This window comes from Panthera pardus, unplaced genomic scaffold, assembly GCF_024362965.1.
Source record: "Panthera pardus isolate Hobbes unplaced genomic scaffold, ASM2436296v1 HiC_scaffold_17, whole genome shotgun sequence".
In the NCBI taxonomy this organism is placed as follows: domain Eukaryota; kingdom Metazoa; phylum Chordata; class Mammalia; order Carnivora; family Felidae; genus Panthera; species Panthera pardus.
The window spans coordinates 54,701,867-54,726,549 of NW_026526732.1; the positions used below are offsets into that span (position 1 = coordinate 54,701,867).

General features: G+C 37.2%; 1 protein-coding gene across 2 annotated transcripts in view; it reads right to left on the bottom strand.

Annotated features, from left to right (window-relative positions):
* The window catches only part of SOBP (sine oculis binding protein homolog), a 162,280-nt gene that overhangs the window by 133,476 nt on the left and 4,121 nt on the right, over positions 1-24,683 (bottom strand). For both annotated transcript variants that reach the window (XM_019443017.2, XM_019443016.2), the window contains exons 2-3: positions 14,557-14,695; positions 12,594-12,779 (exon numbers count right to left, since the gene is read on the bottom strand). In XM_019443017.2, coding sequence (XP_019298562.2) covers positions 12,594-12,779; positions 14,557-14,695 — 325 coding nt within the window. The remainder of the gene's footprint in view (positions 1-12,593; positions 12,780-14,556; positions 14,696-24,683) is intronic.

The following is a 24,683-nucleotide window of genomic DNA, read 5'->3' on the forward strand; positions in this document are numbered from 1 at the left end:
ATCCCTGTAGAGCCTGCTTTCTCAACCATGGCACTATTGACATTTTCAGCCAGATAATTCCTTGTTGTGGGGCTGTCCCATGCGTTGTAGGATGTTTAGCAGCATGCCTGGCCTCTACTCCCTATATGCCCTCTCCCAGATGTGACAACCAGAATATCCCAATATTGCCAGTGTCCCCTGGAAGGCAAAGTTACACCTGATTAGAACTACTGGTGCAGACTGTTGAATATCGTAATTTTGTCACTCACCCAGTACCCCTTCATTTCTCTCTACATCATATCAAAAGCAGCTCTCAAGTAGACCACTATGAGAGATATTTACGTCTTATGCCTGTGATTTAACTTTTGGGCCTCACCATGATATACTTCATGTAAATAGATGATAATTCCTTAATAATAAAGAATGATGAGATTTTTAAATAGTTGATTTGAGAAACCCATAAACAGACTAGATATAGAGGGAAAATGTTAAAATTGCATTCTAAGGCTTAGTTGCTTAAATCAAAAGGAATGAAAATAAGCAATTTTTTTAAAAAACCTAAGTCTCTAAGTCAAGGACTCATTATTTTTTGAGACAAGGATCTTTTTCCATCATTATGCATGTATGTGATATACATACAATTTCACATTCAACTCCAAGACCCACACTCACCCACCTAAGCCCATCCAAGGAACTCCTAGGAAACCATGTTAACTACTGTTGATGAACATTTGGATTGTTTCTAGTTTTAAGTTATTATGATTAAATGCTTCTATGAAGGTTCTTCTATATGTCTTTGTCTCATGTATACACACATCTGTGCTGAGAATATATCTAGGATGAAATTATTGGATAATAGGATATATATATGCTCAGCATTAGTTGATATTGGCAATCAGCTTTCAAGAGCGGTTATACTGACTTACACTCTCACCAGCAATGCTTGAGAGTTCCAGTTGCTTCACATCCTCCTCAACACTTGGTATTGTCAGACTTTTTCATTTTAGCCATTGTAATGTTTATGTGCTGTGTTTCACTATGATTTTAAATTTTATTTCCCTAATGACTAATGAGGTTGAACAACTTTTCATGTGTTTATAGATCACTAGGTTATTTTCTTTGGTGAAGTTGGTTTATATTTTTTGCCCATTTTTCTATTAGGCAGTTTTCTTTTTTATTTATAGGGGTTCTTTATATATTATGACTATGAGTCTTTTGTGGGGCATGCATTACAAACATCATCTCCCACTCAGTAATTTTTCATTCATTCTTTTAAAGATGTCTTTTAATCAACAGAAATTCTTATCTTTAATAGAATCTATTTAAGCAGTCTTTTTCTTTACAGTTAATGCTTTTAGTGTATAGTTTAAGAAATACTAGCCTACCCAAGATAATAAATATGTTCTCCTAGGTGTTCTTTTACATGCTCTATAAGCTCTATTTTTTGGTCACATTTAGATCAACAATCCATCTAGAACTTACTTTTGTGAATGGTGTGAAGTAAATAATCAACATACTGTTTTTTCCATAAGCACATTTATTGACAAGACTATCCTTTCCTCACTGCGCTACATTGTTATCTTTGTTGTTACGCACTGAATGTTTGTCTTTCCAAAATTCATGTTGAAGCCCTAACTCCTAATGTGATGTTATCTGGAGACTGGGCTTTTGAGAGTTAATTAGGGTTCGATGAGGTCATGAGGGTAGGGTCCTGATCTAATGGGACTAGTGACCTTCTGAGAAGAGACAACAGAGTTCTTTCTATCTCTCTCTTCCACATCAGAGAAAAGGTGACCATCTGAAACCCACAGAGAGTTCTTATCAGATACTAAGCCTGATGACGCTGATCTTGGACTTGCATTCTCTAGAATTGTGAGAAAATAAATTTTGGTTGATTAAGCCACCCAGGCCATGGTATGTGGTTATAGTAACACAAGCTGATGAATATATTTGTCATAAATCCAAAATCTGTTTATATTTGTTTCTGAATTCCACTGTAATGATTTATTTGTATATCCTTTTATCATTATCTCATTGTCTTTCTTTTAATGCAACAGAAATCATTTATTATTGTTCACGGTTTCTGTGAGTCAGGTATTTGGGAGTAGTTTAGAGAAATTCTGGCTCAGAGTTGCTCATGAGGTTACAGCCAAATGTCTCTTGGGGCTGCAGTCATTAGAAGGCTTGAGTTGGGCTGGGGGACCCACTTCTATGGTGGCTCAACCACTAGGCTGGCAAGTTGGTGCTGGCTGCTGGTGGGAGGCCCCCATTCCTGTCTGCATGAGCTCTTTCACAGGGCTGCTTGAGTTTCCTCATGCTCCCTCAGGAGTGAATAATCTGAGAGAACTAGGCAAAAACTGCAATTACCTTTTATGACAGCCTCAGAAGTCAGTCACACAAACCAGCCCTGATTCAATGTAGGAAAAAACTACCTGGAGACCAAGATCATTAGGGCCATTTTGGAAGCCGGCTTCCATAATTTCATTTGTCTGAAGTCCAAAAATAGGCCATAATAAACTATATTGCTTGGGGGACAGGGAGTGTACTTAGGTATTAAAACTATAGAAGAAAATAAGGCAATGGTTACCATAAAAGTGGTTACCTCTTACAGGGAAGAAGTTGTGAGTGGAAAGGATCACTATTTGTCAAAGAATACATTTATATTTTATGCACTTTTCCAAAAGGCAACGTGTTTCATAATCGCAAGAAAAGATTAAAAAAAAAAATTAAACCAAAAGAAATTGACATGAGAAAAACAAAGTGCTCTTTTCTCTTTTGTGCCTCAAATATAGATCAAAGGATTCCCAAAGACTAATCAGAAGTTTGGTCAAAAGAAGAATAACAACAGTACAATTAACACTAATAGTAATAAAATTAATTAATTAATCAATTAATTAATTATTCTAGCCTTCTAATAATTGTTGAGATCTGGTAGTATAAGTCTTCCTTTTTCTTTTTTTTTTTTTTCCAAGATTATCCTGGCTATTCTTGCCCCTTTCCATCTCCATGTAAATATAAGAAGCAGCTTTATAATTTCCATAAAATTTTATGCCAGGATTGTTATCTAAATTGAATACATACACCAATTTAGGAAAAATCTGCCTTTTTAGACTATTTAGTCTCCAGTCCATAAACATGGGATATCCCTCTATTGATTTAGGCCTTCTTTTGTTTCTCTGCAATATTTATAGTTCCCGATATAACAATTTTGCATACATTTTGTTAGGTTTTTTCACCTGGGTATTTGACGGTTTGATGCTATTTTAAATGGTATTTAAAATTTTGTTTTTTAATATATTCTGGCTGGTATATAGAGATATAAGGGATTTGGGGTTATTGACAATGTTTAGAGACCTTGATAAATGTATTTGTTAATTACAAATTAACACATTGATGGAGAAGTTTACCAATACATTGATGGTTTATACACTGTTATAAACAAAATGCCATTTCTTCCTTTAAAACCTTATATTTTTGTTTCTTTTTCTTGCCAGATTACATTGTCTATGAATTCTAGTATAAAATTAAATAGAAGTGATGATAGTGGTCATCTGTATCTTATTCTTGATTGCAAGAGGAAAGCCTGCAATATTTCACCATTAAATACAATTTTTGTGGGTGCCTGGGTGGCTTAGTCAGTTAAGCATCTGACTTCAGCTCAGGTCATGATCTCACCATTCTTGAGTTCAAGCCCCACATGGGGTTGACAGCTCGAAGCCTGAAGCCTGCTTCAGATTCTGTGTCTCCCTCTCTCTCTGCCTGTCCCCTGTTCACGTCTGTCTCTCTCTCTCCCCACCCCCTCAAAGATAAATAAACATTAAAAAAAATTAAATATGATTTTTGCTGTAGGTTTTCTTGTGGATACTTTTTGTCATATTAAGGATGTTCCATTTGGTTCCTACTTTACCAAAAGTTATTAATTGTGTTAAATTTTATCACATTATGTTTCTGCATCTATTGAGAATATCGTATGAGGTTTTATTTTATTCTGTTAAGGTGATTAATTACATTAAACGATTATTTTTTAATGTTTATTTATTTATTTTGAGAGGGAGAGAGAGCGTGGGCAGGGGAGGAGCAGAGAGGGAGAGAAACCCAAGCAGGCTCTGCACCATCAGCATAGAGCCCAACTCAGGGCTTGATCTCACGAACCACAAGATCACGACCTGAGCCAAAATCAAAAATCAGATGCTTAACTGACTGAGCTACCCAGGTGCCTCTTGACTGATATTTTAAACTTACATCAATCTTGCATTCCTAGAAAAAAAATCCAAATTAGTCATGATGTATTATCCTTTTGCATACATCACTGGATTTGGTTTCCCATGATTTTTTTGAGGATTGAATCGGTGTTCATGATGAACAGAAATTTTCCATTTTAATGTAACTCAATTACATTAAATTGTCATTTTCTTTACTTCTAATGGCCTGTCATGTCATGGGATCAAAGTCAGGTTTGGATCATAAAATGAGTGAAAGTGTTTCTTTTTTTTTTCCTATTCTCTGGGAGAGTTTCTCTAATTTTGATTTTATTTTTTCCTCAAATTTTTGTTAGATTCTACCACTGAAGCTCTCTGTGTCTGGAATGTTCTTTGTAGAAAGGATTTAATTATTTAATTTCATCAATGGATGTAGGACTACTCAAGTTTTCTATTTCTCCTTATGATGCTTTTTTTGATAAATTAAATTGGACATAATGTGGCTTCTCTTTTGCAGAAATTCTGGGAATTTTTCCATTGATAATTACTTATGTGTAACATCAAAATTATTAGGTGTAATGACATATGGGTGATACAGTCTTTTTGTTTACTCACATTTCACATTTTTTTCTAGCGGTTTTTTCTAAAATTTAAATCTACTATTTCAAGTCACTCTTCCAGAGTAAAAAATTAACAATCACTGATAGTTGTCGTAAACAGCATACATTTTCCATCAGACTTTTGGCTGCCATAATTACATATATAGGTGCGTTTTCTTTAAATATGTTCAATCGACTAACAAATACATATTATGGCATATTAAAACAGACCCTCTCAAATCACAAAATCAGGAGGGCAATTCACTATACAAGTCACAAAATCAAGATTTTATAAATATAGACAAGATACAATTACCTACGCTAACTACAGCATCTTTAAGACAAGGAAACTGAGGCACAGAAAGGCAAAGTGACTTATCTAAGATTACAGAGCCAATAAATAGCAGAGCTGGCATTAACAACCCAGGTCTCTCGATTCTTGCTCTGGTAGTCCTTCCACCACATCATGCTACCATTCAAACCACATATTTGATTTGGCATTAAGAGTGCTCAAACATACATACTGGAATATTACTCAGTCATAAAAATGAATGAAATCTCGCTATTTGTGACAACATGAGGATATTGTGTTAAGTGAAATAAGTCAGACAGAAGAGAACAATAGATACCAAATGATTTCACTTACATGAGGAGTCTTAAAAAAATGAACAAACAACAACAAAAGAAACAGACTCATAAATACAGAGAACAAACTGGTGGTTGCCAGAAGGGAGGGGAGCAGGGGATGGGAAATAGGTGAAGGGGATTTATAGATACAAAGTTCCAGTTATAAAATAAGTAAGTTGCGGAGACGAAAAGTACAGCACTGGAAATATAGTCAATAATACTGTAATAATTTTATACAGTGACAGATGGTTACTACAAAAAAAAAAAGAATGATTGAACATACTGAAATTTGATTTCCACCTTTTCAAGAACCCTCAATTTTATAAGGAAAGATAAAACAGGACCCAAATGATAATAGGTAACATTTTTAGACTTCATGTTGTGTCTTCTGTTAATCACCCTGAATTTCAAATGGCTATCTTCTAGCATACATTATGTTTTAGATGCCATTTCTCCTCAACTGTGTGAATATAACAGTACCTGATTATCTCCCTATACCCTTTCTGCTACTCCACTTTAACTGTCCTTCTACTGTACCATGCACCCTGAAAATGCTGTTAAAATACCTTCCAAAGTCAAAGTGGAATGATGTTTTTTGCTTTTTGGGTTTTTTTTTGTTTGTTTTTTTGTGGTTTGTTTGTTTGGTTTTTTTTTTTTTTTCTTTTGGAATGATGTTTTGATTATGTACCAAGTTCACTGTAAGTTCCTGGTGATCAGGGGTGATGATACATATATTGGTATTATCTAGCACAATGTGAAGAACATTCAATAAACATGTAATTGACTGAAAGACTGACGTATTTTTTTTTTGGATAGTCCAGTGGCTATGAATATGGGTTAAGGAGACATCATGCCTAAGTTCAAATGTCAGTTCTGCCACTTATTACCTGTGTGACCTCAGGCAAGTTGCTCTGGGTCTCAGTTTCCTCATCTGTAAAACAAGGTTAATAATAGCATCCACACAGAGTTGTTCTGAAAATTAAATGAGATAATAATCTATTAGCACAATGCCTGGCCTGTAGGAAGTGCTCAAAAAATACTAGCCAAGATGAGATTATATCATTACGGTTATTAACTATTCCTATTCTTGCTATTCACCATAATTCCTCCTGTCCTTGTTCTAAGTCATTTGGAAAACTCTCCAAATCTAAGGGTTCAGTGAATATCTTTTCTTTTTGAGAAATGTATCTGGCACGTAAATAGTAAATCACCCAAATCCCATTAACTGTAGGTAATTTTATTTAATAATTATATTTTAAAAATTGGACAAATAAATAAATGGCAGAGCAATTTTGACTGAATCCTGTTTTCTCAATGGCTATTTGGAATACATCATTCATATGCAAGCCCCAAGAATATTGAATAACAGATAAAATAAATAATGATCATAATGCAAACCACATTCTGATTCCAACTTCCCTGCAAGTACAACTCCATGTACGAATTATAAGAGCCAAGAAGTAACATGCTTATTAACTGTGGGTTGCTCAGCTATATACACAGGGCTTAGCAGATCACGTGAATGTTTCCATATTCTCAGCTAAACTAATGGTTCCTTAGAGCCCAGTTCTTATAACCCCTTAAGAATTTTAAGATTTGCCTGAAAAAATATATCATATTTCCATGACTATGACTGAACACAAATTTGGAAAGCTCACTGAAAGCAAACCATCCTGGAAGACAGGAAATGGTCATTGTTTTCAAAGAAAGTCAAGATGCTGCTGCACACAGGGAATCGAGCTCTTAGGAGCTTGATCTCATTTCCCTCCACATAAACCTGTGGATGCTGTGTGGATAGACCCTATCTTTCACTTCTCACATGAGTAGTGGGGAATAAGAATAAGGCCACTTACCATCTGAGGTAAAAGACATTTTATTCAAGACTGCCATACACATGCAGAAATATATTTCCTCCTCTTTTTACATTTAATTTCATTTTAAAGTATTCAGGGATTTAGAGGGATTCTGGACTTGTACTAGGCAAGTTGTAAGCCTCTGGGAAAGCCTGTCAAAAGACTCAGATTTAAAATGTCATTTCCTAGATACACAGTGTTTTCTGCAGCAGGGCTCAGTGAGACTTTCACTAGGAAAAGTTGCTGCATTTCATCTTTTCCTCATGAACAAAAACAATTACGCCAATAGTTGCATTGATTTTTTTTTTTAATTCTTAGGAGCAAAATGTCATGTCTGAGACTAGGAGATAAAAATCCTGGTTCAAGTCCCAACTTGACCTTCAGGTCAAGGACCTTCAAGTCCTTACTTTGACCAGAGGTAGACAAGGGTAGGGGGAACCAAGCCTATCCACCCAATGCAGAGGACCGATGTCTGGTCAGTGGAGCGGAGTGCTATTACGTTTGAAAAGCAGTAAAGAGCAATATAAAGTCTTTATAAAAAAATCTGTATTTAAAATCCATTTGAACAGCTGCACTTCAGTAGTCAAACTAATGGGGGTGCAGGGCAGGTATACATATTTTGATGGGGACTCACTCCAGCACAGCCTTTGCAATCCATGCTGTTAAGTCCTTTACCGGCACAACCCTCTTTGAATGAAGTCCTGAAGGGTTGAACCCATATTAAAAATCTCTAATATGAGAAGAATTACAGCAAGGTTACAATATAATTAACCTGAGTTATCTTTCAAAACTCCTGCTGATATATATTCTGCCACTTCAGACTGTGTTCATGCTGTGATTTTTAAAATTAGCAAAGAAGGAGGCTTTCATATTCATTCAAACTAAAAGGATACAGGAATGTTTGCATAAAAAGAAAAAGTTGGTCAGTACTTTCTATTATTTCCTTATTCTTTTAACAGGTTTTTTTTAAATGGCAGTTCTGTATAGCAAAGCCTTATTCTGTCCACTTCCTAGTCTGCGGAAAAGTCTGCTAGTCTTATTTAAGGATCATGGTGGCTCCTTTCACTGCTTGGAGGAAAAAAAAAAAAAGCAAAATCAGGGCTATTATCCTGTGTTTATAACAAGTCTATTACCATAGTAACTACTGTGATGTCACAAACCCTACACCAGGGGCCAAATTCTGTCTCTAATGGGGGAAGGGCAGCTTAGCCTTGGAAATCAGACAAAATTGTGCACAAACATGTGTGGCCAAAGCAGGAACAATGCTTGCGGTAATCACCAAAGCATGGGGAGCTACTCTTCTCTGAAGAAAAGGGGAGCAGGCACAAAAAAGCAATTCCCCAGGGCCAGAAATAAGCTACACCCACACTTCTGTCCGCAGCTGTGTAAAAGGAGGGTGGAAATCCAAGCAAGTGTGGTATCACCATGTTCCCAATCACAAGTATTCCACTGGGCCCACCGGCTGCCAAACATGGATGGGATCCAGTGGTGAGCCCGCCCAAGCACATGAAACACACTCTGGAACTGGTGCCCGACCAGATGGAGCCCTCTGGTACCTCGGAGGGGAAGCAACTTGTCCCGTGATGGCAAGCACTTTAAAACCACACTGGGGTTTTACTCCTACTAGGTCAACCCAGCTCACAGAATCACAGATTCTCAGGTTCAGAGAAACTCATCAAGTCTCCCAAAAGATGTGGACTTTAAAAAATGACCTTTTACAGGAACATGTTGTATCCCCTGTCACTGAGGTATCTGAAGTAGCAGAGTAAGAAGTACTCTTATTCTGATACAGTCTAAGAAGGTTTTGTACAAATATGCTGAAAAGGCAACTTTGTATTGAAAAGAATATTGAATCAGGAGTCAGAAGACATTGCTACCAGTCTTGGCTCAAGAATTTAGAAGTCTCCTGATCTTGAGCAAGCCATTTAACCTATCTGACCTTCAGTTCCTTATGTAACCATATCTAGCGTGCTATTTCCTGGGGTCATTGTAAAGATCAGATTAAATAAAATAATGAATGTGAATGAGCTTCATAAACTATAAGGGATTTATTTCACCCAAACATAAGGTATTATTATTATTGGCATTTTCACATAGCCAGTTTATAGTAGAACAGGAATAATTTGAATGCTAACCAGTATTTTCCTTCCAGAAATCCAAAACATACACATGATCCTCGTCTTCCCTACCCCAAAAGGTGCACAGTTGCATGATACAGTCAATTTTAAATTATTTAGGGACTTGGGGCGCCTGGGTGGCTCAGTCGGTTAAGCATCTGACTTCAGCTCAGGTCATGATCTCACAGTTCATGAGTTTGAGCCCTGTGTTGGGTTCTGTGCTGACAGCTCAGAGCCTGGAGCTTGCTTCAGATTCTGTCTCTCTCTCTCTCTCTTAAAAATAAATAAACGTTAAAAAAAATAAATTAGTCCAGGGTTGATTATAGAGGGACCTTTTACTTCTGGCCATTATGCCATTTATTGCTTTCCCTTAGGAATACTATGTTAACCTAGATACAGCTATAAAATTGACAGGAAATGTGCCTCAACTCAGTTACCTGTGTAACAATTCTGGTAAAAATTTTTAACAAAAGGAGAAACTGAAATGATTCATTAGATGGAAGTTTTGTGATAATCTGTGATAATCATGGATAACTTATCCATGGATAATGACTCACATCACTGTCAGTAAAGCTATGGTCAATTTCGGACAGGTTGGGACTAATCCAGCCAAGATACTAACATTCTCTCAGTGAACAACAAAGTGGCCTATACTGTCTTATGTATGTGCAATAGGTATTTAAATATCAGTTCAGTTCATTCAGTTTTCAACAAATATTATTAGAGTACTACAATCTGCCAAAGCTCACCACATACCCTGAAAACCCCACTCTCTTCCTGTCCATGTTGCTGTCCCTCATGATATTACACAAAAGACGTTGGCAAAGCTCATGGCCTCACTCTTAGAAACTCTATTCACCCTCCTATTATCATGAGGCTTTTGCCAATCTTACCCTAGTGCAAAAATCAGCAACCTGTTGTCCTGGGGCCAAACCCTCCCTGCTGTCTTTTTTGTAAATGAAGTTTTATTAGAACATAAACACAGCCATTTGTTTATATATTATCTGTGGCTGCTTTCCTGCTACAACAGCAGAGTTCAGTAGCTGTGATACAGCTGTGAGACAGCATAGCCCAAAGCTTAAAATACTATCTGGCCCTTTACAGGAAAAGTTTGTGGACCCCTGTACTATATAATATGACTAAATCAAAATTCATCTCTCCTGTAAGTGTTTCTGTGTAGAGATTAATGGAGAAAACCCCTTGAAAGCAGAGATCCTTTCTGTATTCTCTGTCTTGTCATATAGAACCCAGGAGAAGCACAGAGTCAAGGTTTAGAGCAGATACAGAAAATTAAACACGTCCTCCCCTACATTTTGTTTTCAACAGATGAGTGCTTTGGACTTGCATGAAGACAGCATAAAACCACTGGTGTTCGGTTACTCTGGCTTCTAATTCCTCCAAGTTCCTATGTCTAAGACTTCCAAGGCTCAATTTTTGGCCTGTATCCTTTTGCATATTTATTTCCTGATCTGATGTGGAATTAGAGTTAAATGGGAGCTGTGTGCTTGAATTCCACGTGGCTGGCTCAGCAGGAAACTCCAGGGCAGGTTTTTTGGCATGCCAAACTCATGTTAGCCTCAGCTATGCTAATTTCTAAAGCTGTTTGCTTTGCTCAAATAAATCTTAGAGGGGAATTTGCATTTGGATGCACACCTTTTTATGCACAAATTATGTGCATGATAATTCTAGGGCAGACTAAGGACTGAAAAAAAAGAGGCATGGTGTTTACTGAATGGCTTTCATGTGGCAGGTACTATGCTAGGTGCTTTACATATATTTTCTCATCTCATGGCCACAATAATACCATAGGATGAACCTGTGATCCCCATTTTACAGATGGAGAAACTGAGGAGAGGAGAACTCATTTAATGTGTGCATGTTCACAGAGCTGGTAAGTGACAAAGCCTAGACTTGAGCCCAATCTGTCTAAATCTGAAGCCAGGGTTCTTTCCACTTAGACACACTGCCTTAATGATACTCTTTATCATCACCTCTCACTGAAGCCACTGGACACACATTCGAATATGAACCCTACATTTACAAAATTAGTTACCCCTCTCCTTTCCAGTAGCCTATGCAAAGTATGTTTTTGGCCCTTGGGAGATACATCTGGGCCCCTCTGCATCAGAAAACAACCAACCAAAGGAGACTAGGGGCATTAAATAGGTAAATTCTATATGATACACAAATTATGTTAGTAATCAGCAAACACAATTTCAAGTGATTTTGACAGATAAATGGATTTCAAGGACATATCTGAGGACCTCAATTTGAAAGGACACTTTTACTACTAAAATGTAGTAAGCTAAGGAAGAGAATGTGCCCATACTATGAAGGAAAATGTTAGTAACACTTAGAATATGGTACAAAAATATCTACAACATAAGCCTAGGAATTTATATCTACAAATATCCTCACTGTTTATGAAAACAATTGCACACCTATCTCCCCTAAAAAAAAATGCAAACATTCTCTTCCGTAAGTTATGCTAAGTACTGCCATCAAAACTCACTGTTTATCATTGTTCAACTCAATATACACAAAAATAATCAGTCTAGCAATTAAGCATTCTAGCATAATTCCCACATTTCACAGCAAGCCAGATACAATGCTACTGAACTTCTTTCTCTGCATGGAACATGGCTGTAACCTAGCTTGCAACATCATACAATGCTCAGCCCTTTGCCATCCAGCTTCATACACTGCCATCTGGTTTTCTGGAAATATTAAAGAACGGATTATATTTTCATGCACGTAAAATTCAGACATCCATTTTTCTTTAACGCTCTCAAAGAGAGTTTTCCAGGAATTAGAAAGAATCTGTGGCAAAGATGGATAATCTAGGTTGTTTCTTAAGTGGATTTAGAAGGGTGGCCCTCTGAGGAGAGCTTGCCCTCACAACACTACCACCCAGGTCAGCCAGTCAGTATATAAAATTATTTCACCTTTCTTTTTTTATTTTGTAACAGATTATTTCAGAGAAGGAAAATAACTTTTCTGTAGCCAGTGGCAGGAAATATTCATTCAGTTAAAAGTAGATTGGGGGAATTTGCCTAACAGAGCAATACTCCTGTAAATAATACATGCACTAGTATCTCTTGTCACAAAATTCCTAAAACAGTCTTTTCCAAAGTTAACTTGAGCATTTAATAATGATTTATAAGATAATGACAACTACTTTCTGAGTCGTTCTCCTTGGAAACCCCAGTAGTGACTTACCTGCTGGTGGCTTTATGAAGGGTGGAGGGATTAAAGGTACAATAATGGGCACATTGCCATGATCCTTGGACCCTGCAGGTGAGTCACTGAGTCCATTTCCTGTGGCAAGCCCTGAATAACCTGTGCTTATATTGTATGGTGAAATAACACTGTCCTCAGGTAATTTTGGTTTTGGCAAAGAATTTTCTGTAAAAGAAAAGAAAATCATGTTCAATGTAACAAAAGGACTTGTTTTCCTTATGACCACATTTTCTCAAGCAAAATGGCTATGTATAACAAAATAAATTTTTCCTTGCAAATCTTTAAACACTTTACCAGAACTGCACAGACCATCCTGGACCTTTTCAGTCTTGTTACCATAAATTTCCAATGGGCTCCTTTATAATTTGCTCCACTATGATAGCTAACATCTCAATTGTATCATGGTGATGAATTTTAGCGCTGTAAAGCCCATAGAAAATTGAGAGGCAATTAACATTTCCCATGTACCAAGTGATATATAGCAGGCCTCACTCTCTGGCTAAAGGAGGGGGGGTGGCTAAAAATTTGCCCCTCCAGGCCTATAACTAGGTCCCACTGTATTAAAAAGTTTGGTCTTAATATAATCAAAAGAACCAATGAGAAAGAAGCAGATTATTAGAAAGAAAACTGTTTCACAGGGTAAACTCTTTAAATGAACCCATTAATATCCATTAAATATTAACAAAAGTGAAAATAAAGAAAACTTACAATGATATGAACTTTGTGAATTTTATCCTTGTATGTGAATCATTAAAAAAAAAAAAATTCAACCATGGAAAACAACTTTTTCCCTCTAGTAGCATATCCTGGCACTCTCCATGTTCCCCAGAGGCAAAGATTATTACCTAGACCAAGTATTATACGAGCTATTAGTTTATAGAATATAAACTCATGACTTGCATTTTTCATTTACAGTCAAATTGATGATACTATCTCTGTAACATGATGTGTACAATTTCATAGCGGGCTTAACATGAAATTTGTCATGTACGTTCAATTCCACATGCCTGCAGGACAGCTCATTTACATTTCGTTGCTTGGCATATAAGAAGGAAAAGCCCTGTCGTAGACACTGGCAATAAAATGCATGAGCAGGTAGTTTACAATGCAGGGCAAATACTGATCAAATTGCCAATGATGACACACAATGAATTTTGCCCACTTTTTATTGAAGTTCCCCACATGGATTGCTTCTTTATATACTCCTTTTCTTTGACAAACAAACTCTCACTCCAAATTTAGGTTCATAAATTCAGTATCCATATCAACACCCACCAGTGGTTCTAGGCTTCCCTCATGAAGTCGCCGACACTATCTGCTGATAGAATCAGTGTTAATTTTATTCTGCCACGACTCTAATTTCCACTCTTTAGCTGGGCTTTGATGAAAATTCTTATAGAGTAATGTGGGATCCAATCATGTACGACTCTCTTATTCCTCTTACCCTATCCAAGGCTGGGGGCAGGAAGGAATTCAAACACAAAACAGAAATAGGGCTTTACTTTAGAATTCCCACCAAAAAGAGAAGAAGGGGGGATTACCAAAAATTCTCTCTTAAGAGTCTCAAAATCCAAACCTAATATTTCACTTAATAGGAAGCACCAGTCCCCAATAACTAATATATCAAAGGACACAGGGGGAGAACATAGCAGATGTTGTCCCTTTCTATAAATTTGTGGGCAGGACCATAACACTTAAAGTCCATAGCCCTTGCTAGCTAGTTCTCTCATTGCTGGAAGGAGATTAAGCTGTGTCTATTTTTGTTTTATGTTGTGCTCTTATATTCTGTGGAATTCTGCTTATGGGAAAGCACTACTGGGGATGTACATTTAAATCAACCATTGGCATAATCAACAAAATGAGTCCCAAAGCAACTCAATTCTGGCAGGTTGAGATAGTTAATCCTTCTTTGCATGAACAAAGGGACATTAAATGTCATTACCTTTGAGAACAGAAATGTGCTGCCGGCTCTCTCCATCTGTAGGGTAGCTCCTGAATTCAATATCTTCACCATCTTTCAATTCAACCTTATCATAGCCATACCAGCCAAGGAGTTCATTCATAGTGTTTTCTGCAAAGTTCTGAAAGAGAAGCACAGGTTCCTTTTTTATATAATCAATAACTATTTGAAACGAATGCATAAGTCAAATTCTGTTTGCACTACCCGTTTAATGCCAGCCCTGCCCCACCTCCCCTAGAGTCGTGTTCATTTTTCAAATCACGTTCAAACACTGTAATGCATTTAAATCTCAGGATGACGCATCCAATTATGACAGGCCTTCAGACATTTGCAATTTAAAGATAATAAGAAAAAAGGTATTAGTCTGTTTTGCTTACAAATAGGAAGTCATATTTTAGCATATTCTGCAAAGTTTATACCCCAGACTAACACAAAAGGTAAGGCACAAAAACAGCTAAGAAAATATTTGAAAATGAAAACAATCAAACTTTTGGTGGCTCAGATTAATTTAAATTAGAATTGCTTTCTGATTCAGGTATTGTTCTTTAACATGACTCTTATCTCAGATAAAGCAAAATCTCAGCAAAGAAATAATTTCTCAATTGTCAAGGCTACAAGGGTCTCCCTTTTTAATTTTCCCGTTTGCAAATGTATACTTTAAAAATCAATGCATAATTTGCTTTACAAATTTCACTACTGACAGATTTCCTTCTCCATAAAATCAAAGGTCACTATGATTGTCTTCCAACAAGTAACATAATAGTACCAAATAACTTTAAGGTTAATAGCCAGCCCAGATTTTGGATAACACATGAAAATAGTTTATGAACTATAAACCAACATATAAATGTAAGATATCATTATTGTTGTTATTATTGATACTAAACTGTGAAATAATGGGTATAGTTGGACAGCTTTAAAGCTTTAATATCAGGTGGCTATTTTTTTGTGAACTTATCAACTGCTAGATCTGGAAACAAGACGTGAGACTGTATTAATGATCTTAATGCTTGCATGTGCCTTAAAACATCTCTAAGAAATAGAGTAGAGTGGTAGTCACCAGAGCTGGGAGGTGAGGGAAATGGGGAGATATTGGTCTAAGGGTACAAATTTCCAATTATTAGATTAACAGGTTGGGAGATATAATGTACAGCATGATGATGATAGCTAATAGTACTGTATCATATACTCAAATGTTGCTAAGAGAGTAGATAGATCTCCAATGTTCTCACCACAAAAAAGAAATGGTAACTATGGCAGGTTGGAGGCGTAGCTAATGCTACAGTGGTAATGATTTTACAATATATAAATACATCAAATCAACGCATTGTACACCTTAAACTTACACAATGTGTCAATTATATCTCTTATGTTCTAATGTGTCAATTATATCTCAATAAAGCTGGGGGGACTTAAAAATAAAAAGCAGGACACTATGCTACAGAATAAGGGCTTAATAAATGTTGAATGAATTCTTTTTTTTAAAAAAATCTTTGTCTGGAAAGGCATCCTGAGCTTCCTAGACTTGCTAGAAAAACTATATATTCTAACCTCTGTGGCTCAAAGAATCTTTTCTCATTCTCCCTAGAAGCTGTCATTTCCGAATTACACTGGGATGTATAATTTATATACCTGAAACAAAGCACCCAGGCTAAACCAAGAGTGTACACAGCCTCAACGTGTGAGTTCCATGTTCTCTTGAATTTCACGACTTTAGATTTCAGCAGGGATTGCATAAAAAAGAAAAGATATTACACTACTGACTCCACAAAAACAAACCTGGCATTTCAAACCTCCCACAGAATGTTAGATTCTTTGCTTTAGTGCCCACTTAAGCTCAGGGCTCCAACTGGGTCTATCTGTGATGGTATAGTGCACCAGCAATTTTTAAAAAATCTAGCCAGATTGATTCAGTGCTACCATCCACAAGGCCAACAGTCAGCCATATCACGCTTTAGTGAGGCATTTATTCTCTCTGATGGCTGGTCATGTCCACATTAAATAGACATTCTTTTCATGAATGCACAAAGATGATATGATCGATATGTATAATAAGCTCAGCAACCTCTGGAATACCACTGAGGAGGACTCAGCTAAACACTGCTCTATTCAATCAAAAGAGATCCCTTTAATGAGGCGTCAGTCTCCCCTAACACCCAATTTTTTTCACTAAGCTGAGCGCCTGGTCTGGAGAATGACAGTCCCTAAGCGCACAAATCGAGGTCCTCCATCAGTGGTCTGGCAGCAGAAATCTCCACGGAGAAGGATTACACCTTAAATCAAAACACCAATTCCCCACAGTGTTAAAAGCCAAGTTCAAACCATCTTATTGGTCTGTGTGCTATTTGCCCCAATCTCCAAGAGAACTGTGCCAACGAGACAGAAAATCTTTTGCATAGTAACTCTTGGCCACCATATCCAATTTTCTAGACCGTTTGTATCTGGGCGCCTCTCTCTCCAGTTCTGCCTAACCTCTGAAGTGACACAAAGGCTACAGATGCATAATTCATGGAACAACCTCCCAGCCAAGGATATAGATTTGTTTGTTTTAGTCCAGCTGCAAATCCATTCAGCTTTTCAGAACCAATCCCAGGGATGGAATCCAGAAGTTTCAGACATGCGGGTAAAAACTAAAACCTCCGCTGGGTTATTATCACCAAATTCATAATATTGGGACATCTTAACTGCAACACTTAGTTTATGGTTTGTGCTGAAAACTCAGAGACTTCGTGGAACAATCAATGTGAACTTAGTCTATTCTATGATTTTCAAGTTACTATAAATGTCAATGAAAATAAGCTCTGAAACATTCCCTTTCTTATCAGTGAAAATAAAAATAAACACCTTGTTGCTTTGATAGATGACTGCAAAAGCAGAATAGGAAAGGTTTACAAGCCCTCAAGCTATAAATCTCAAATCTGTCCAGAAAGGAAGACCAAGGTGAAAGAAAGAGAAAGTGAACACCAAAGTTTCTTGTGGCATAAGTATAAGAAACAGACTATTACTTCTGTCTTAAACACACTGTATTAAGAAATCAAAGAACCCCAAGGAATAGATAACTTAAGATTTTTAATTTCTAGGTAGAATTTGATGCTAGATATCATATGGGCTCATTATGGTGCGAAACCAAAGGAAATGAAATAGATTTTTGCAGTTATCATCCAAGAAACATAACATTCTAGAAGAAATGAGTTTAATGTTTATGGCCCATAAGGGTTTTCAAATCCTTCTGGTAGAAAATTCCAGCGGTTGGTTTTTCAACATTTTTTAAATTATTATCCTCAAAAAAGGATTTTTCTATTAAAAAAATTACTCCTTTCCTACAGATGTTTCTCATGTATGTTATGGTTTTTAAAAGGTGAAAAAATAAAGGTGATAAAAATTAAACTGCAGAGATGTTTTGCCAGAAAGATGTTCAATAATAAGACAAGTTACTTTACCAAGGGAGGTAGTGAAATTTGTTCCCCCCTGCCCCCCCCCCCCCCCCCCCCCCGCAAATCTTCACCTAGCAAATATTCTAGAGACGGGGTGGGAAACTAAAGTCTCCAGGTCCCTCCCAGTAGTAAGATTCTGTGAAATCAAAGAACTTGTACTTAGACAAGAAATTAAATACCTTTTGCAAAGAAATATTACAATTATCATGATCACATGTCATAAATTTTACTGAACATTTACTATTTCAAATATTTTATCATTGCTCCCATAAACCATCAAAATTGTGCCAGAAATTTCAATATTCTGGCATCTGAATCGCATTTTGCAGACTGCCTCTCACCCTTGGAAGTGGCACAAAAATCCTCTCTCATACCATGTGGTCCAATTTGGGTTTGGAAAATAGGTCACTATAATTATAATGATAATGTCTAACACTCTTACAGCACTTTATAGTGTTTCCACATCCTTTAACTCTCTGTTCCTTTCAATAACCCAGTAAGTTGGGTATTTGATTTCCACAATAAACTTCTGGTGAACCTAGGTGATACCTTCATTTTACAACCAAACATTAGAGCATCCAGAAAGTAAATGACAGGCATGAGACATCACACAGTAAAGTCAGAACAAAAATACAGATCTTCTGATTCTTATACCAGGCCTCTTTCTATGATCAATTCCATATAGTCCGATGTGTCAGCAATTCCAAAGAAACTACCTCCTTGGACCAATCAAAGAGTTGCAAGGAAATCATACCACAGGATGTCAATGTCCCATATAAAGAGCTTTCCAACCAGGGCCTGTATCTACCTATGTTGCTTGCTTTCAGACTTGATCATTGGCCTCTACACTCCTCAATTATTTGTTTCGTTGGATTGTGTTCAAAATTCACTGTTAAATTTAATCTTCTCATTTTATAATTTTTTGCACATTGCATCTGACTCTAGTTGCTTTGTACTTTTAACATTTATCCCCATGCCTCTTCCTTGCCCTCTCTAATTCCCCTCTCTCGCTTCCAGGGCTCCTAAGGAAAAAAAAAAGACAATCCTAACATTTAGTCTGAAAGCATGATCTCTTCCTAGAATTAAACAAACAAACAAAAAAAAATAGGCCACAGAAAGATGGTGGAAAGGCTGGAAATTTTACTATTTCCCCATTCCTTCTGAATTCTTTTGATACAAAAATTTATTTTTGTTGAAACCTAATTCCCAGGACCTTCATTAGATTCTCTCCTTATTCACCTGGAAGTACTGCACAAATGTCAAAGTTCAGTCTAAATGATTTTTCACTGACCACTTTACCAGGTAAATAATAAAGACTGGACTTCAAGGCACTTTGAAAACTGCAGTAATTACAAATTCTCACAATACTTCTGAAATGCAACTACTTCAAGGTCTTCAAAAAGGACTAATGATTTTATGTTGAAAACACCAAATAGACTTTAAAATGTAAGTAGGTACCACGGATTTCTTTCTTACCAGGCCTCATAAAACTGAATATCAGTGTGTTTTCAACTTCGTATACTAACCAAGAGAGCACAAAGGTTTCAAAGAGCTCCCAATTTTTAATTCAAATGAGGGAAGAGCCATGTCCTCTCTCTCCCCACAAACATAATTCCAGTTTTCACCCCAAGTCCCAGGTCTGGTAAAATATGTCACCTATCCCAAATACACTATAAGTTACCTGAGGGCAGAAACCTCTTATTTCATTTTACGCCTCACCTAGGACAATGCCTAGCACTTAGAATGTACTCAGTCAATGTGCTAGTACATTTGAATATATTCACAAAATTTTAACTTTTTTTTTTAATGTTTGAGAGAGAGAGAGAGAGAGAGAGACAGAGTGTGAGCAGAGGAGGGGCAGAGAGGGAAGGAGACACAGATTCGAAAGCAGGCGCTAGGCTATGAGCTGTCAGCACAGAGACCAACGTGGGGCTCAAACTCACGAACTGTTGAGATCATGACCTGAGTCGAAGTCAGACGCTCAACTGACTGAGCCACCCAGGCGCCCCTCACAAATATTTTTTAAATGTATAAATACAGAAAAACGATCAAACAAAATTCAGTAAAATGGATTCTAAAAATAAATATGTGCAAGTTAAAGGAATTGGAATATCCAGTGTTAGTGAGCAGTCTCCTACTATTGGAAATTTAAGTTGATACAACTTTTAGAAAAAGGGTAGTTGACTATATGCAGTGAAAGACTTTAAACACGCACATACCCTTTGATTCAGCAATTGTATTTCTCAGAATTGTAGGAACCATTCAAAGGAAATGCGTGCAAAAATATGCATGTTCAGGAATGTTTATCTCAGGGTTTTTTCTTAGAAACAAACTATATGCCAAACAATAGGAATCTAGTTAAATTACAGCTTAGTCATGGAGTGACTAAAATGGAATACTATTGCGCCATTAAAATATATGCTATAGATAAATTTTTACTGCCATGAAAAGCTATTAACAATATATTAAGTTTTGAACAAGGTTAGCACACTAGAAGACCTCTTTTGTTTAAAAAAAAACTATATATCATACATAGAAAAGGGCATTAACAGACATATATCAGAATGTTGATAGTAATTGTGTCTGGGTGGGAAAATTATAGGCTTTGTTTTTCTTTTAGCTTTTGTATTGCTTTTGTATTTTGTATCTTCTGTATTGCTTACTCTACTATTTCTATCGTGTCTGTGTATTAACTTTATAAAAGTAAAAATTACTTTAACTAAAAATTAATTAACACATAGTCTACTCATAGACAATTATGTCAGCCATATTCACAGTCCTGATGACAATAAAAAGGATCTGTCAGTCACATGACTTAACTTCAAAACATTCTGGCACACACTGTCTACAAAAGTGAAGCCTATGAGAAATACTTTCAAAGGAAAGGGAAACCCCAATCCTGAACAATTTATAAGGCAGGGGGGAAAAATGCTAGCATCCCTGCTGGTTAAGATTATGAATGACAGAATGATGGTTATTTTTGGAAAATATTTTATCTCCCCCTTCACCTCCATGTGTTCTGACTTCTTAGGTAGGTTTCTGTTAAGCATCACTGAACTTGCTAATTGAGATCTTTAAAGGGGGTAAGATAGCAATTTGCAGAAGAGGCAGTTTCTCTTCTTTCAGAAGTAAGAACTGAACTTGATTAGAAGTCAGCTTCTGATTCTATCCCCACATCTGGCCTAAGGCTGAGTCTAAGTCATCTCTCTCTCTTTTTTAAGGTTTATTTTTTTCTTGAGAAAGAGAGAGAGAGAGAGAGAGAGTGAATGCGAGCAGGGAAGAGGCAGAGAGAGAGGGGGGGACAGAGGATCCAAAGTGGGCTCCAGGCTGACAGCAGAGAGCTTGATAAGGGGCTCAAACTCACGAGCCACGAGATCATGACCTAAGCCAAAGTCTGACACGCAACTGACTGAGCCACCCAGGTGCCCCTAAGTCATCTCTCTTAACACAGATCCAGTGGATCAGATTTATTTTAGAGTTCTGCAAGAGGGTTGGGAGGTAAAATTTAAACAGAGAAAAAGAAATATTGTAAGATCCCTTTACAGATTACAAAGTACATCCACATTCATGATCCCGCTAGATCAGATGGTATCCTAAGGAATCAGATGGTCCTTCTCCCCAGAGAAGACCCGTTAGAGGGCTATCCACATGCATGGAACGATAAGAGCAGCGAGATTTGTACTCTTGGTGCAGACTTTACCCGGTGAGCCCTGCTCTTTTTACCTGAACCACAGTTTTGCAATTTGAAATCCTTTAAAGATGGGAGCGCCTGGGTGGCACAGTCTGTTAAGTGTCAGGCCCTTGATCTCAGCTCAGGTTATGATCTCGTGGTTTGTGAGTTCAAGCCCCACATTGGGCTCCTCATGGACAGCACAGAGCCTGCTTTGGGATTCTCTCTCTCTCCCTCTCCCTCCCTCTCTCTCTTCCCTGCCCCCACTCATGCTCTCTCTCAAAATAAATAAATAAATATTAAAAAAAAAGAAGAAGAAGAAATCCTTTAAAGATGGTCACTACCCTCCATTTTGCAGCATCGTTTTCGGCCACAACACAATGATTACAATACAGTTCTAAAGGTAGAAGACACATCATAATATTAAAATACAACCCCAGCCTGAAACAGGCCTGAGGAGAAAGTCTTGTTCTCTTATTGATATATTCTAAATTGGATGGCTGTGTAATTGGTATACGAAACCAAAATTGTGTGTTTCCACAAATAAAACCTATGTTGCTTTATTGTCTTTTTGTGACACAGAATAGACAATTATGTTCCCACGTTTTCATCCACGGCCAGGACATCAAACGTCCTAAAAAAGGTCAAACAAATGCTGTGAAATTGTGGATTCCAGCCCCGAGGTTAATGTGGCAAACAAGGCAGGTGTGCAGCTGTGTCCGATCACAGCTGTAGAACGGCCCTAAAAATCACCAAGACTTGTTGCATTGCTTTCCTGTCCCTGCCAAAGCCATTGGCCTTAAAACAGGACAGGGTTCCACAGCCCTTTGGTTACGTAAGAGATATTAACACCCATCGGTCTACAGATCCTAAAATATACATTCAGCAAATCGCACTCACCACATGCTTTCATGCCTGTTTACATGTTTCAATTGGCACCATCAAAAACAAAGTACTTTATTTCTTTCTCATTTTACCCAGTAATATCCCTTCTCTTTTAGGAAAATATTCAATAATCTTATTAGCTCGAGAGTGCAAGTGTGGCTGACTTCCCATTCCACAAGAGGAAGTTTGAGACTTGAGAGCTTTTTAAATGATCCGCCTTCTACTACTTCTAATAACTTTTTTGAAAAGAAAGAGAAAGCAGTATAAAGACTTAATGAAAAGGACACTTCCCTAGGAGATATAAAAAATATGGTCACTCTAACAAGACACTGTCTTTCCCTGGAACTCTCCTTTTTTCAGACAGTCACTTGTGCTCACTGATATTTGCCCTTTCGGAGGCCCTGTTTTTGACTTTCCTTTAAAAACTGTTACCTCTTGGTTTCTATGAGTCTGTCTCTCACACAAGGAGAGTAAGGCTTGGCTTCTCAGAGCAGTGCTTGGCAAGCACAGAGGCAGGAAACGCAGAAGGGAATGAGTCTGTCAGACTCATTTTCTTCTAGTTCAAATGTTTATTTCAGATTCGGGAGGAAGTGGAGTGGTTCCTTTCCATTTCCTCGTCTCTGGAACCTGCGAGTCGTATAAGGCTTAGAGAATCTTGCTCTATCACACTCACAGGTTCATGGACGGAAAAAGAGCCTCTTTTCAGAAAACCCTGGTTTGAACAGAACAGAATTCACAGCTCTCTGTGCCCTCCCAGAAGCATCTCTTAATGGGTTTTGACTGGAGCCTTGAGCAGGACAACTGACAGAAACGTGGAGGACAAGGCTGGTGGGCTCAGGAACATCCTATTCCAGCTCGCAAGAAGTAAGGACCATGTCCCAGCTGTCATTAGTCCCCAACCCTACCACGTGGCACACCTGAGGCCAGTGGCTGACAGGTCTTACATAATTTGTGAATGCCGCAGTGAGATCTGTCCCAAGCCCACTTTCTAGGTTCCTGAGACTTACTGTGTCTGACAACAGGATGGAGTTTCAGCAGCAAAACTTAAAATATACCTGTTTTAGTAATGAGCTGATTTCAACTTTGAAACATGCCGACTTTCCCAATCTACACCATGATCTCCATGATCTTTCTTTCTTTCTTTCTTTCTTTCTTTCTTTCTTTCTTTCTTTCTTTCCTTAATGGAAACCTATTTATCTCACTGCACTCACCAGCTTAGCTCTGCAACTTGCTTTATTGTCTATGCAGTTGACACAGGTCATTTTTAATGCCAAATGGAGACCATCAGAAACCAAATTAGCAAATCTTGTGGTGAGTTTACTACTAAACTTTAACAGATGTTCCTGACTCTAACTGTAGGCATCAGGACTGAAGCATAATTTTAGGTACAAATTATTTACTGGGAATATTTATAGACAGAAAACGTCTTCAGTAAAGGAGACCCCAAGACATTTAATACAGATGATCCTGTAGTTTAACAATTGATAAAGAAGTCAAACGCTGCAAATGCATTAATTATGGTTTGTTTAGGAAAGTTTCCAGGGCAGAGTCCTTGATCTAATCACACTGGTTTTGTCAAAGAGTTTTAAAAGATAAAAATCTGACTCATTATCTCTACTCACAGTGTAGTTTTTTTTTTTTTTTTGAGCTGCATTACTGTTCAGTAGCCACTAATCATGTTCACTAATATCTATGTGTGCAAGATACTTACCCTTAAGTAGAACTATTACTGTTACTGTTACACTTACACATATATTTACCTATACACGTCCAATAGTATGAACTAGTTTTTATATTAAATCTGTCATGTTATGGATGAACTCCTGAAATGAATTAGCCCTTCTATGTGTTGGAATTCCTTCCTAAGATCCATTTATTATGATACATGTGAGCTAACAGTACATTGAAGACATATTACATTAGATACAATCACAATATTCACTTTAGAAAACAAAAATAGTCAAAATGTAAATTGCATCACCATCTAATTTTTTTAAATTGTCTCTACTGGTCATTAATTAAACAAGGCATACTTATGACAAATACAGTAAAGTAACGAGTCTTTTTAACCAAGAAAAACCAGGGTGGAGGGAGAAAGAAGAAAAGGAAAGATAAGGTAA